A 15180-nucleotide genomic window follows, 5' to 3' on the forward strand; every position below is an offset into this window, starting at 1 on the left:
CTCCACCAAGAAAACAAAAGCAGCAGCTTCTTCTGTTTTAAATAAGTAATAAACAAATAAAGCACTTTACGCTTCTCAGCACCCCCTTGACTCATTTCTGCCGGTTTGGTGGGCACTACATAAACACAGGGCCAACTCATCCTATATGTGCTGGATGAACCAGCAAAAGAACTTATGGGTGGAACCCACTCTGGGATTCTTCTCTTCCACTCTGTGGTGAGGAATAATGAGCAGCTATTTGGGTTCAGTCAGTTGAAAGCGTATTCAGAGGTTTAAAACTTTTACAGATAACATAGAAAATATATCCATGTCCTTACAGTTTACAACCCACCACCAGTCGAGTTCACATTTTTAATTCTGACTTATTAAACAGTTATCAAAATAGTTTATTTTTCCAACTGTCATTTTTAGTGACTTAGGGTTTTAGCTGTTAACACTTGGTACACCTGCTGATGACCAGCCACTGATTTGTATGTTGGTAAAGTTCACTTTTGGCAGCGAGCTTGCCATCAGTCAGGGCATCTAGGTGTGTTTCTTCTGGAAAGACAGGTTGTCTGCATAACCAGAATAGCTTTGTCACACTTTGCCCCCTGTGTTCCACTTTCCAGTGAGAGGGAGGGAACAATAAAGAGACGGGTGAATGGGGGGGAGTTGGATTCATGGGTTTGGGCACAGGACGATGGCGAGTGGAGGAGGGGATCTCAGACTCGTTTGTTCCTTGTTGCTCATGCAGACGCGTCCTGCTGAAAAGTGACACACTCTGGCCTTTGATTTATTCTGCTTCTGTTGGTCCCTCGTTCTCTCCCTCTCTGTGAGTCATGGATGGTGTAACCTCACAAGTTATAGCAGAGCTTTGTTTTGTTTTAAACATTTTAAAAGACCATTGTTTTGTTTTTTGTTGTTGTTAATTACTAATATGATTTAAAGTCATTTCATGGTCCAACCCACTGTGACCCTCCAACAGAATAAGAGAGGAATACTGGATTTATTGAAGTAAAGACTGCAAGATAATGGTAACTGCATGTAGTAATAAAGAGCTTTTTATTTCCTTGGATGTTTATCTAAACAGCTTTTTGCACAAGAATCATGTTTACAAATGCAGCACGATCTGTGGAAACTGTCAGTGCTGCATGTCAGACTGGGGGGGAAAATTTTTTTTATATATATATAATATAAACTCTATTGAAAACTTGACAGAAAGTCTCCAGAATAGTTGTTGTTGTTGCTGACCTGACTGCTGAAAAGTAGATTGTTCTGTCAGATCAGGTCTGGGAGCTGTGCAGTCAGTACATCCACCGCACTACAGAACTATGTTAACTTCTGGGTGACAACCACCCAGGCAGATAAATGCATATATCATAAGAATGTTTGTTTTGTTTTGTGAGACAAGCCCCAAATTTGGCACAACGTCTTGGTCTACTTTTTAAAAATAAAAAATAAAAAAAGAAAGCTCTTAGCCACTTAAATTTTCAAGATGGTGCCCAGAAATATGTACTTTTGTCATATAATTACACAATCTTGGTTTATTTCAATGTTGTACCTGTTAAATATTGTACTGTGAAATAGGGGGTATTTGAAATTCACTTCAACCTATATTTTCACACTTTTTAGATGGATCGTGTATGTTTTTAATAAGTGTAGGTGTATGGTGTTGAACCTGTATGCTGCAGAATGTGCAGTAGTGTTTGGTGTGAATACAAATTTCTAATTCTGATTGGCCTAATGTTGAGGTTACGCTCCCACTTGGTGCTGTGACTGCGTGTTCCAAACACCAGTGGAGTGACTGACCTACTAGTTCCGTCTACTGCTCGAGGAGGAGGAATAAAAGTCTCCAAGGACTTAGAGGTACATTTAGTTTTTGCGTTAAAACGCACGCACGCACGCACAAAACCATTTGCTGCTGCTGTTCATTATTCTAGGCCAACCTGGAGCGGATGAAGACTGTCACAGCTATTGAACCACTATTTTAAGATGTTATGGAAAGGTCCTGCCCTCTCTGGCAGCCCCTAGAGACCCCCGTTACTATGGCACTAACCAGGAAACCATGAACACATGATGCTGGATTTAAACACAATCCAAGCTTTCAAGTGAGTCCCTACGTCATTGGACTCATCTTTCATGCAGAAGGATGAGATTATTCACTTCTTTAGAAGAGAGGGAAAAAAAACAGTTTGTTTTATGTGGAATTGACATCTTCATTCAAAAGTTTGATGAAATATTTGTGCCACACGTTAAAGTATAACGAACCGTAAAGTCTTCTACAGGTCTTGAGGTTCTTTTGTTCATTGTTTATCCTGGAGACCATAGCATGAAATGTGTGGGAGTCCATGACTCCACCCTGGATGGGATGTCAGACCATCAGTTTACACTCCAGCCATGGCCTGTATTTGGACAGCAGAGTGGACTGGGACAATCCAGATGAGGAGTCTTGTCTAAGGGCTGTTGGTTGGTAGTCCAACTCTTCTTCCACAGAACCATCTGCTCTATAGTGAGCAGTGGAAAAATAAAATGTTAATTGTTCATAAAGGAACCATGAATGTCTGTATGATTTGATTTCTGGAATTTTGTTTGGCTGCTCGGGGTTGCCTCAGCAGATCCAGTATGGACCTCGTGGTGATTCTATATAAGTTTTATGCTGGATGCCCTTCCTGCAATTACTCCACATGTGGAAAGAGAATTTTGTTCATCTGAAACTCATTTATGTTAAATAATACATTGTGTGAGAGGTATGAGGAAAGAGGCTTATTTTAATTTTTTTTTTTTTTTTTTTTTTTTTTTTTTTTTGATGTCATTCACTGTAGCCTTTGAGAAAGGGCACATAGAGGAACACAATTTGGAGAAATTCCTCTGTCCATGAGTCATGGTTTCAGTCTACAGTCCTAAACAAAGTTATTTTTTTCCCTCATTCACAGCTGTCTGTTTCATTCCCAGTCATTCAGTAAAGATTAGGAACAGGTCTCTGTTGTAAACGAGACATTAAGTCTCAAGAGATTTTCCTGTCTAAATAAAGGATTAAATAAATAAAATAAAATTAGGAGTGGTAAATATTTTGTCTTAATTAGCATTTCTAAGCGCATAAAGAAATCCCTTGTGATTAATTCCATTGGCTCTGTTCATTAACACCATCGTTCCTGCCTTCCAAACACGTTGATATTGCTGCAGCAAAGTTAATTTGTTTTATGATTACACTGATGTATTGTTTGTATTATACAGTATGAGCAGACGGACAAAATGCACATTTAAAACCGTTTTGAGATGCAGCCTGAGTTTTCCAGCAGGGAGAGTACAAGTTGTGTTTTAATTCCTCCCATCAGACAGTTTTTTTTTTGTTAGGCGTTTGTCTAATTTATGCTTATGCTACAGTTAAGGCATTTTTAAAAAGTAGCATTACAAACGTAAACTTGTGGATGTTACAGTATAGATTATACACAATACAGTGTCTTTTCAGTACAGTATTACATATTGTGAATTTGTTTTGTATGGCTACTGGCAGTGTGTGAAATTAAGAAAGAAGTAAGCACCATACAGGCGCTGAGGCCCACTGGAGCCACTACTGATCCATGGATACTGTTGCATGAAGTAAATGGGCATCTACAACTACCCACGGATAGGATGTCAGTCTGACACAAGTTACTTCCCTATATAAGGCTGGTACCCATTGACATTTGGCTGGACTGGGTGAAGTAGCGAAGCCTCTGGTCCATAGACACACAGCATGACTGGAAACCACACCCAGATACAGTGTGATGTCCCACTGAGCAATCTGTTTGTTTGTTTTTTTTGGAGGGGTGGGGTGGGGGGATGAGGAGCAGGAGGATGCGGGATGTGAATTATCAGTGATATTTCATGTCCTGCTAACATGGCATGAATGATTCAGCTGAGTGGATCCTTGTCATTTGATTGTGCTTTGTATGTCACATGACATGGATTAATTTGTCCCATTTATGTTGCATTGCATGTCACATGACATGGATTAATTTGTCCCATTTATGTTGCATTGCATTTAGAGTGCATTTTGGTTCCATTTAGAGTGCAAATTTTGGTACCATTGCACTCTGCAAGCGTGCACACACATATATACATGCACTCACGTACACACACATAGCGCACACGCGCGAACGCACGCACAGAACAAATCCACTGCACTGTAAGCTGTCTGGAAGCTGTTAGCAGGAAGTTAGAATGAAAAGCTGGGCTAATTTCTCTGATTTTATTTATTTATTTATTTTTCTGCACTGAGGAAATACACAGTCCTTTTTTTGGTAGTGCACGCACGGACAAGCGGTCTCTCTTGTGTGAGCGCACGCGGGACGACAGAAGCGAGACAATTTAATTGAGCTAACTGATGGTGCTAGTTCTTGTAACACACACACACTCACACAAAATCCACTCCGCTGGATGCATGAAAACCTGACATGATTTTTGGCTGGACTGAGGAACTACACAAAGTCTTTTTTTCTTCTTCTTCTTCTTTTTTTTTTTTTATGGAAGTCCAAAGTCGATGCACAGACTACACATTACAATTTGGACTTTAGCAGCAGTGGAACACCAAAATGTAAGTCCCTTTTCTGTTTCTAAATTAATAAAATATCAAATGACAAGGATCTATTTTATCCGTTATATAAAACAAATAATGTTTTTACATTAGCTTCATTGAATGGTTTGTTCCAGCTTTCACCTCATGACATATTCGTACCATTGAACTCATAAACATTCATTATTTGTATAACATCCATATTGCTTGGGATTCTCAAGCCCAGGGGTACTGACTGTGATGGTGTCTATCATGGAGCATTTTATACTTTGTGCTGAGGGCAATGTCTCTAAATTAATCTAAGTATTCTTTTATCTTTTTACATACATGTTGGATGTGGAATATCTTAATCTGTTTCATATTTTACGATGGCGCCCTGCACGGTAGCTCCAGCTTTGTTTGCTCATGTTGAATATTGTCACATACCGTCATTCCGTTTTGAAGATTAAAAATGAAAGTTGCATCAGTCATTATCTTGTCATTTCATGTTTATACTGCCCAGAAAGATGCCTGCCAGTAAAAGGTGTTTATATAAGTCACCCACAACCACTTTTTGCTTTTGTCGGTGGCTGCCTATGATTATGTTTCCAAGTGTGGCTCAGGCAGATTTTTGAATGCGCTAATTACTGAGTAATTACAGTGACATGGCAGTGCAGGCCTTGTTGGCTGTCAGTAAACTTGGCAGATGACTTGGCACAGTTCAGTCCTGTTGGTAGAGTGTAGACATGCAGCTGGCTAGTTTTCCTGCTGTCAGTTCTTTAACATTATTCGCTTTTGTCACAACATCTTGGCTGTAAAGGATAATTCAAGATTTTCAACTTGATGGGAAACTGTTCTAACTCTGCACTATTTGATTTGGTTGTCCCAGCAGAGAAAATACAACCCCAATTCCAATGAAGTTGGGACGTTGTGTAAAATGTAAATAAAAACAGAATACAATGATTTGCAAATCCCTTTCAACCTATATTCAGTTGAATACACCACAAAGACAAGATATTTAATGTTCAAACTGATAAACTTTATTGTTTTTGTGCAAATATTTGCTCATTTTGAAATGGATCCCTGCAGCACATTTCAAAAAAGCTGGGACAGTGGTATGTTTACCACTGTGTTACGTCACCTTTCCTTCTAACAACACTCAATAAGTGTTTGGGAACTGAGGACACTAATTGTTGATGCTTTGTAGGTGGAATTCTTTCACATTCTTGCTTGATGTACAACTTCAGTTGTTCAACAATCCAGGGTCTCCGTTGTCGTATTTTGCTCTTCATAATGCACCACACATTTTCAATGGGCGACAGGTCTGGACTGCAGGCAGGCCAGTCTAGTACCCACACTCTTTTACTATGAAGCCACGCTGGTGTAACACGTGCAGAATGTGGCTTGGCATTGTCTTGCTGAAATAAGCAGGGACGTCTCTGAAAAAGACATTGCTTGGATGGCAGCATGTATTGCTCCAAAACCTGGATGTACCTTTCAGCATTGATGGTGGTATCACAGATGTGTAAGTTGCCCATGCCATGGGCACTAACACACCCCCATACCATCACAGATGCTGGCTTTTGAACTTTGCGCTGGTAACAATCTGGATGGTCTTTTTCCTCTTATGTCTGGAAGACACGACATCCATGATTTCCAAAAACAATTTGAAATGTGGACTCATCAGACCACAGCACACTTTTCCACTTTGCGTCTGTCCATTTCAAATGAGCTTGGGCCCAGAGAAGACGGCAGCGTTTCTGGATGTTGTTGATGTATGGCTTTTGCTTTGCATGGTAGAGTTTTAACTTGTACTTGTAGATGTAACAGCAAACTGTGTTAACTGAGAATGGGTCTTCCTGAAGTGTTCCTGAGCCCACGCGGTAAGTTCCTTTACACAATGATGCCAGTTTTTAATGCAGTGCTGCCTGAGGGATCAAAGGTCACGGGCATTCAATGTTGGTTTTCCGTCTTGCCGCTTACATGTAGAAAGTTCTCCAGATTCTCTGAATCTTCTTATTATATTATGGACTGTAGATGATGGAATCCTTAAATTCCTTGCAATTGAATGTTGAGAAACATTGTTCTTAAACTGTTGGACTATTTTTTTTTTCATGCAGTTGTTCACAAAGTGGTGATCCTCACCCCATCTTTGCTTGTGAATGGCTGAGCCTTTTGGGGATGCTCCTTTTATACCCATTCATGACACGCACCTGTTTCCAAATAACGTTCTTACCTGTGGAATGTTCCAAACAGGTGTTTTTTGAGCATGCATCAACTTTCCCAGTCTTTTGTTGCCCCTGTCCCAGCTTTTTTGAAATGTGTTGCAGGCATCCATTTCAAATATTTGCACAAAATGTCTATCAGTTTGAACATTAAATATCTTGTCTTTGTGGTGTATTCAATTGAATATAGGTTGAAGAGGATTTGCAAATCATTGTATTCTGTTTTTATTTACATTTCACACAATGCCCCAACTTCATTGGAACAGGGGTTCTACAAACTGTTACACCGCAGCTTTACTTGTTGTTGTAAAATGTGTTTTCACTGTGCTTTGAAGCTTAATTGTTTTTTTTTTTGTTTTGTTTTTTACTTGCTTGACGGGTTAGAAAATGTTAAAGATCAGGACACACCCGTCAGATATCCTCATGTTCTGTGACTGCTTTTGAGCACAACTGGCTGTGCTGTCGTGCACTGTGACCTCGTAATCACACATCTTGTTTGCCATTGTTCTCTGTACTGAACAATACAATGAGCTCAGTCTGACTGCTGTTTTACTCTCATTACATCATTAACAGACCAGTTTGGCAGTTTATATGCTGTACTGTTGTCATTTTTGTGCATTTAACTGTTTAGATGTGGAGACAGTAGCTTTTGTTGGTGTCATGGAGAAATGTCAGCATGTTTGAAACATTTTACATGGCAAATGTAAAGAACCTTTTTTTTTTCTGCTGCTGCCTCATGCCGTGCAAATAGAAAGCCTCAAGTTCTGTTAGTGCTGCTTGAATGGACTCAATGAATGGCTTGTATTGGCTCTCTGTGTGTGGGCCATGATGGTCCAGTGGCACGATCATACTGTCAGTCTACTGTATATTTTCTCTGTTTTGCCTTCAGGCTATGCACATGGTGAAAAAAAAATCTCAAAAGCAGCTTTACAGAGCACAGTCAGAGATTTGTTTGGAAATGCTATATATAGGTTTCTATTCCTGAAAACAAGTGTGTGTGTGTGTGTGTGTGTGTGTGTGTGTGTGTGTGTAATAAACATATACACACAGAGAGATATATGCACTGCCCTCCCAAAGTATTGGAATACATGGTATTTCATACATTTTGTTTATGCCATTTCCAATACAGAAATAAACATTTCCAATATTGTCTAAATTCAAACTGAAAGCAAATTAATTTAAATTAATTAAAAATATAAAAGCCAAGATGATGGGTTGTATAAGTAATGGAACGCTTTGGTATAACACCTGTAAATAATCAGTTTTTTTTTTTGCCAGTTTTCTTCAGGCAAGTCATGGGATGGATACATGAACATTTCCAAGTCACTGCATGTGCCTTGGGAAAAAAACAAGATTCTGCGCCCCAAACAACAAAAATAAAGAACAAGAACCATTTAATTATCGTCAACTTCATTTGTCAAGTTCACCGGAGAAAGAACAAGCCCTCGCTTCTCCTTCTTGGTTCCACTCAGCCTTTCAGTGAACAAGTTCACATCACTCTCCGTTTTCCTGGTGGTGTTCTTGTTCTTATCTCTCTATATAAAGTCATGATTGTCCTCTTCACTAACTTCTTGATGTCTCACAACTTCAATATGAGACTCAAGTTGTAGAATTCTCCCTGCTCGGGAGGCTAAAACTCTCTCACCTTGATCAGACATCTTGGTTGAATGAAATGATCTGGATCCTGTATTAGGATCCTGCACTTGTCACCAGGGTAATACAAATGGGTGCATGTCATTGGTGGGACTGAGAAATGGGATTTGATTCTCCATATCTGATTCTGGCTCTGCTGGCTCAAAAACGTAGGAGTTTGTAAATGCCAATTCTAGACGGAGCATTCGTTTTACATTGACGATGTGATGGTTTAAAGATTAGAGAGGTGGGTTTATAACCAGAGCTTTCTTAGTTGAGTTCCCTGTCAGACAGGAAACTTGCGTGAGGTCCTCTAAATTGCTCACGTTGTGCAGTTGAGTGTGTTGTATGGCAGCATGGTGATGCTGTATGTGTGTGTATGTTTTGAACATTTGCATGAGTTGGAAAAGTGCTACAGAAGTGCTGTCCATTTAGCAGTTAGGCTAACATAGTGGTATTTAGTAGTTGAGAGAGTCGGCGTGATTGGCTGTGGTTTTAATGGAGTTTTAGTGTGGTTAACGGTCACAGCTCCAGAGTTTGAGAGCAGACTACATGGATTGTTTTGTTTCACAAATTTAAGATACTTGGAGGTGTTTTTGTTTGTTTAAATTTTGATGGAAGGTTATTTATACGGTTTTCTGTGCTGTGACAAATGCAGAACATATTTATTATTGCTTTCCAGGTTCCTAAAGTGCAAATTGAAACTCATTCCTGCAGTGGTTAAAAATGTTATTTCAGTCAACCCCAGTATTTGGGATGAAACTAACATAAATGTAAATAGAGGCTGCCCAGGTTTCATGTGTCATAGAAACACTGTTCCCCTCCTCCTTCAGAGCTGCTGACTCCACTGAGCTGCCACCATGGCCCTGGTTCAGGCTCTGCCCATCGCCAGTGACCACCAAAACCCAGGTCTCAGCGGAGGGGCCCGCAGGCGACACCCATCAACCTCCCCTCCACCCGCAGGTGCGTCATCCTCCGCTCTGGATCCTATGGGCTCGGTCAGCAGCATCATCGCCACTCGCCCTGGTGCTTATCACGAGCACCGCACAGGTGTTGAGCAGGGCACCAAGGTGCGACGGCACACTCCAGGTGCATCCAGCCTGGGCCGTGACTCACCCCAGGACTCTTTCCCGCAGAGCCACACCACACCAGTCAAGAAGCAGATCTCCACGTCATACAGCAGGGGGCTGGAGAAACGGTGTGGGAACAGAGAATATACGTATTTGAATCAAGACTATATCGAGGATTGGCCTGACAACCACGCAACACCTACCAGCCCGATAACGGATGTAAATGAGACGAGAGGAGGACTGGGGCTGAACGTGAACATGGACGGACCGCCACCTAAATTGGTCCCTGTGTCTGGAAAACTTGAAGAGGTCAGTCATTTTTACTTTAAAAAAAAAAAGAAACTAGGGGAGCTACGACCACTACCTTTGCACCCCCCCCCCCCCCCCCCCCAGGAAGAAAAAAAAAAAAAAAAGACAACCCTATTTTGGCGGCCATCTTGGATAACTGGCTTGAGGCCAGTTTTTATTTTTGGGAACATCCTGATTGTGTTTTGGGGTCATCTAAGGAACCTAAAAAAGTTTGTTTGGTTTAGTCCTGGGGGAGGGGGGGGGTGCAAAGGTAGTGGTCGTAGCTCCCCTAGTATAAATAAATACATTTTTGGCACTTGCTGAACACGAATGCTTCTCAGAGTTCATCCTGTCTCACTTTCCTTCCACCCCTCCTCTGCCCCCCCCGGTCTCCTTAGAATATGGAGAAAACAGTGCTGAGGCCCACTGCCTTCAAACCTGTCATTCCCAAGAACCGCAACTCCATGCAGTACCTCTCCCCACGCCATGGTGCCACTATATCAGAAAGCCAAAACAATCTGAACTTAAGCCCCGCCCAAAAGGAGGTGTCACCCTCCTGCTTAGAGAAACGCAGCTCCTATGGCAGTAGTCGTACCGGTGGCGGCAGCAGCCAGTCCTGCGCGCTCTCTGACTCTGGCCGGAACTCTCTCGCCAGCCTGCCGCCTTACAGCAACACTGGCTACAGTCTGGTGTCCGGAGAGCCCTCTTGTGGTCACGTGGAGCCAGTGAAGAGTGCGCCACCGGTCAGCGGACATGGACACTCCAACTCAGACAGCGGGCGCTCTTCTTCTAGTAAGAGCACAGGCTCTGGGTCGATGGGTGGTAGGGGTCAGCACCACTCGGACACTGGGTCCAGTGGGCGCTCCCCCGCTGCTGAGGGCTATGAGGGGGTGGTGAGGGACCTGGAGGACAAGCTGAGGGAGCGAGAAACGGAGCTGCAGCAACTCAGAGACAACCTGGATGAGAATGAAGCTGCTATTTGTCAGGTTAGAAGAACTTACACATGTATGCCACTCATACTATTTTTTGTTTGCTGGAACTTCACAGCCATCATATATTTTTCTCATCAATTTGCTTTTTTGGCTTGAAGGTTTACGAGGAGAAGCAGAAGCGCTGTGAGCTGGAGCTGGAGGAGCTGAGGCAGAGCTGTGCCACCAGGATGCAGACGGCCTCACAGAAAGCCCAGCGTGCCCAGCAGGTCCTCCAGCTGCAGGTCGGAAATTCTGACAGAAAATTAGATCCACGATCCGAACACAGATTACTGTATTTTCCGGAGTATGTCATACCTGTCAGAAATGGCCCTTGAAAGCGGGGGAGAGACATATATCGCACCTTTGTTGTGCATCATCTGCTCTTTACTCTTTAATTTGGGATTTTTGTGTGTTGTTGTAGTGTACTTTATATTATTAGCGTATTTTATTTTTTTAAGTTTATTTTGTTTAGTGCTTTGACTCCTGGGAAAGTCCTGTATAAATAATTATTACAATCATTACAAGCGATAATGACCAAGTGTTTTTTTTGTTTTGTTTTTTGAGATACATACAGGTAAGTTGCACCTGAGTGTATGTCGTAGGACAACATTTAAAAAAATGACTTGCATTCCAGAAAATACGGTACATAAGTGCTGCCGATAAAGATGAAATTTGAAAGTGATATAAAACTCTAATCATTTAGTTCCCTCACACTGTGCTGTGTCATGACTCCAGGTTTATCAGCTCCAGCAAGAGAAGAAAAAGTTGCAGGAGGACTTTGCTCAGCTGTTAAAGGAGAGGGAGCAGCTGGAGGAACGCTGCACCTCCTATGAGCACGAAAAGATTCAGCTGGGGCCTCGCCTGGAGGAGACTAAGTGGGAGGTGAGCAGCACAGATCTCCTCAAACATTCACAAAGTTTGCTCAGGTATGCAAAAAGAAGTACAAATATCCATATATGGGTACAGGCAATTGAGATTTATGGCTAAAAATTCATATATAATTTAATGTCGAACACCCAGAGCGAGCTAGATTTTCTTTTTTCTTTAGTATTTCCTCACTCAGGCTCAACTTCAGACACAACTGATTCAGACTGAACCATTCAGGGGTTGTGATGTGGTGGGGGAAAAAAAAAATCCCCAAACTGTGTGGAACACACATTATTCCTTCTTAACTTCCTGTTGTACACATTATTTACAGTATAAAGGGGGAACAAGCCAGTAGAAGCGTGTATAGTATTCAGTACAGAGATGTACACTGTTACCTGTCTGTTACTGTTACCTGGACTTTAATTCACTTCTTAAATGGTCCATTTCTAGTTCACTTTAAACAGCCCCCCCCCACACACACACAAAATGTATATATTAGCATCACTCATCTTGCTTTAAACAGTAGATTTACTACCACGACTTTTATTTTAGTTTTCATTTGTACCTGCTGGTTACCAGGATCACTCAAAAGCATTCATTACTCAAGACCAAAATATGGCTGCCGGGTATTGTGAAGACTTGTCCGTGCCTAGCGTAGGTCCAATCCTGTTACTGCCAGAGTCTTCAGATTCACAGGGAGAATTCTTGAGACACAGACTCGGACAAGTTCAAAGATGACTAACCTTGACCTATTGTAAGGGGTCAAAAGGTCACATTCTTTCTACGCACTCTTTCCTTGATTCCATGCTCATACGGCTGAGGGTATTTTATCAATGCATTATATTTTTAATTCTAGTGGAGATCCAGTTTATTTTCGTTGTTGTTCTTGAAGGTACTTTTTTTTTTTTTGTATCAACTAAGTTTCATTTTCCTCCACACCCCCCCCCCCTTTTTGTTTTTTTTTTTTGGGGTTGAAATTTATGCTTCGAGGGTTTGGGCCTCGACTACAGAACTGCACAAGGTATGTTTTCTGCTGCTTGAAATAATCAGTCATGCTTTCAAGGAAAGCTCGTAAAGATCTAAAGCAGTTACACATTTTAACTTGGTGATTCTTGGTGTACTTTGACACAGGGGAGGAAAAACTAGTTTCCTGTCTCAGCTTCTACTGACAGTGAACATTCCAGCTACAGTCATTGACCAGTGTAGAAGTCATGTTCAGTTACTGGTTGGTGTCATTTGTTCACAGTCAGAAGATCTGTGGGGAAATAAATGTACATTGTTTTAATAAATAATTGGGGATCAACCCCACAGACCCTTAATTTGGTGGTTAATCTGGTCAGCTGAGCTTCAGTCTTACATGTGTTCACAGTTTAACTTTGTTAAAATGACCGTACATTTAGAATGAGACTGTTTGTTTGGTTGGTTGTTTCCTAAAATACAGGTGTGTCAAAAGTCTGGTGAAATCTCCTTGCTGAAGCAACAGTTGAAAGAAATCCAGGGAGAGCTAGCACAGCGCGTGGGAGAGATCGTTTCACTGCGAGGTCAACTCCGAGAGACCCGCGGCGAGCTGACAAACACACAGGTCCTGCTCCAGGAGGCCCACGGGATGAACCGTACACGCACCCTGGAGCTGGAAGTGTGCGAGAATGAACTCCAGCGTCGCAAGAGTGAAGCAGAACTCCTCCGAGAGAAGGTGGGACGGCTCGAGGGAGAGCTGGCTCACCTCAGAGACATGTTGACCAGTCAGGGCCCTGGAGTCCGACAGTGTCAGGTGTTCCACGAAGCAGAGGAGCACCTGCTCGCCTACGAGAGTGACGAGGCAAAAGCCCAGCGGCAGAGCAGCAGCGAGCTCCTGCAGAACATGAAGCTGCAGATGGACAGGTTGACGACCGACTTGGCCTCGGAGCGTCAGAGGGCTAAGGAGCAAGCGGGGAGCTTTGAGGAGGAGCGCCGAGTGTGGCAGGAGGAGAAGAACAAGGTCATCTCCTACCAGAAACAGCTGCAACAGAACTACGTGCAAATGTATCGCAAAAACCGGGAACTGGAGCAGCTCCTGCAGGAGCTCAGCCAGGAGGAGGACGAGGGCAGCGGCAACGAGATCAACTTTGACGAGATCGCTGCCACTGAAATTTGACCCTCCCATCTTGCCGTCTCTGGACGTGCAACACTGTCATCTGTCCATTTTAAATAAGCAGGTTAGTTGCCACATGTATAACAATCACCCTCCGTGCAGTTTCAAGTCAGCCGCCGTGTTTCGTAGTCGCAGTAAAATCAGTGGATCGTCTCCTGTCAAATCACTGTTTGCACTTGGGCTCAGCTCCTGGTCCGTCTCTGTGTGGGAGGCATATGACGAACTTCATTTTAACCTTCCGGCGGCGTCCTGCTGTGCGGCCTATGACCGGCTCTCTGCTGGGTTTGTCACTGCACACCCACTCTGTGGGAACACTCGGCGCTTCCGCTGGCGTCTGTAAATGTGGGAAACCGCTCAATCACTCTGAGAGCGGCTGAGTCACAGCAGAGTGTGACTCCATTAAAGTGGGATGTGGGAAAAAAAAATCACATTCCTGATGTTAGAGCGCCACCATGTGAGCTTTAGTGTTACTCCACCATAACCATAGAGGGTTCCGTTTCATCAGTCGTCGTGTCTGGTCACAACGTCCTGATGAAAGTAAGACAAAACAGTTACACTGTGGGGTAGATTATCGTAAAGATACTGGAAGCTGTATTTTCACAGCACACCTGCAACAGAACTTAACACGTTACAAACAGATCACAGAACGCAAACCATCTCCATCACCAGTCAAACTAAGTCAGTGATAAACACGACCATTGTCCCGAATAAAATGGCTGTTTGACACATCAATACACACACACACACACACAAAAAATACTTTGGTGTAGTCTTTTTCAAATTTTTAAATTAACAGATGTAAAAACAATGATGGAGTGTAAACATCTCTGCTTTTAGCAGTGACGTGTAAAGTGTCACTGACGCTGCATAGCGAATAATTTTGCTTGGTTTTTGGCCAATACTGTGGCAAAAATGAGTAAACTCATTTAGGTATTTTTGCAAATCACTTTGTGTGTCTGAAATGACAGCAAAAGTCTAATAAATCATGTTTGATGAGCTTGAATCGCTCTCACGGTGGATCTTGTGATTAATCACAGTCAGAGTGACAAATTAAGACTTTGGTGTCTGTGTTTTTGTGCAGCTGTCTGTGTTTTTGTGTTCAGCAAGAAATTGTGCACTGGTGTTTGTGATGGTGATGGTCAAGTGTTGTTTTTGGTTTCACACGTACAGTTCTAAGGTACCAATGGAACTGAGCAACAGTGTTGCTTCTGTTACTTGTGAATAAAAAAAAAACCCTTTGTCACTGTAAACATTCCCTGATTTAAAAAAAAAAAAGCCACTGTGAATAGACCAAAGCAATGTCTCATTTTGTTTTCCTTCCTGCAGTACTTGTATGTGTAAATGTTTGCTCCCAGTATAATTTTATAATCAACAATACTTGTATAAAAAACATTAAATGTATATTTTCATGCTGTACATTTCTTGAATGAACCAATTATGTTTTGAATAAAAGATAAAATCGGATAGCTGTATCTGTTTTTGT

At 42.2% G+C, this 15180-nt stretch overlaps 1 protein-coding gene across 3 annotated transcripts in view; it reads left to right on the forward strand.

Annotated features, from left to right (window-relative positions):
* LOC117530407 (leucine zipper putative tumor suppressor 2 homolog) overlaps positions 1–15158 on the forward strand; it is a 71240-nt gene extending 56082 nt beyond the window's left edge. For all 3 annotated transcript variants that reach the window (XM_034193271.1, XM_034193269.1, XM_034193270.1), the window contains 5 exons: positions 9204–9749; positions 10127–10714; positions 10819–10941; positions 11435–11581; positions 13008–15158. In XM_034193271.1, the coding sequence (XP_034049162.1) occupies positions 9231–9749; positions 10127–10714; positions 10819–10941; positions 11435–11581; positions 13008–13700 (2070 nt within the window). In that variant the 5' untranslated portion in view covers positions 9204–9230 and the 3' untranslated portion in view covers positions 13701–15158. The remainder of the gene's footprint in view (positions 1–9203; positions 9750–10126; positions 10715–10818; positions 10942–11434; positions 11582–13007) is intronic.
* The last annotated feature ends 22 nt before the right edge of the window (positions 15159–15180 follow it).

The sequence above is a fragment of the Thalassophryne amazonica genome, chromosome 18, assembly GCF_902500255.1.
Source record: "Thalassophryne amazonica chromosome 18, fThaAma1.1, whole genome shotgun sequence".
Taxonomy (NCBI): Eukaryota; Metazoa; Chordata; class Actinopteri; order Batrachoidiformes; family Batrachoididae; genus Thalassophryne; species Thalassophryne amazonica.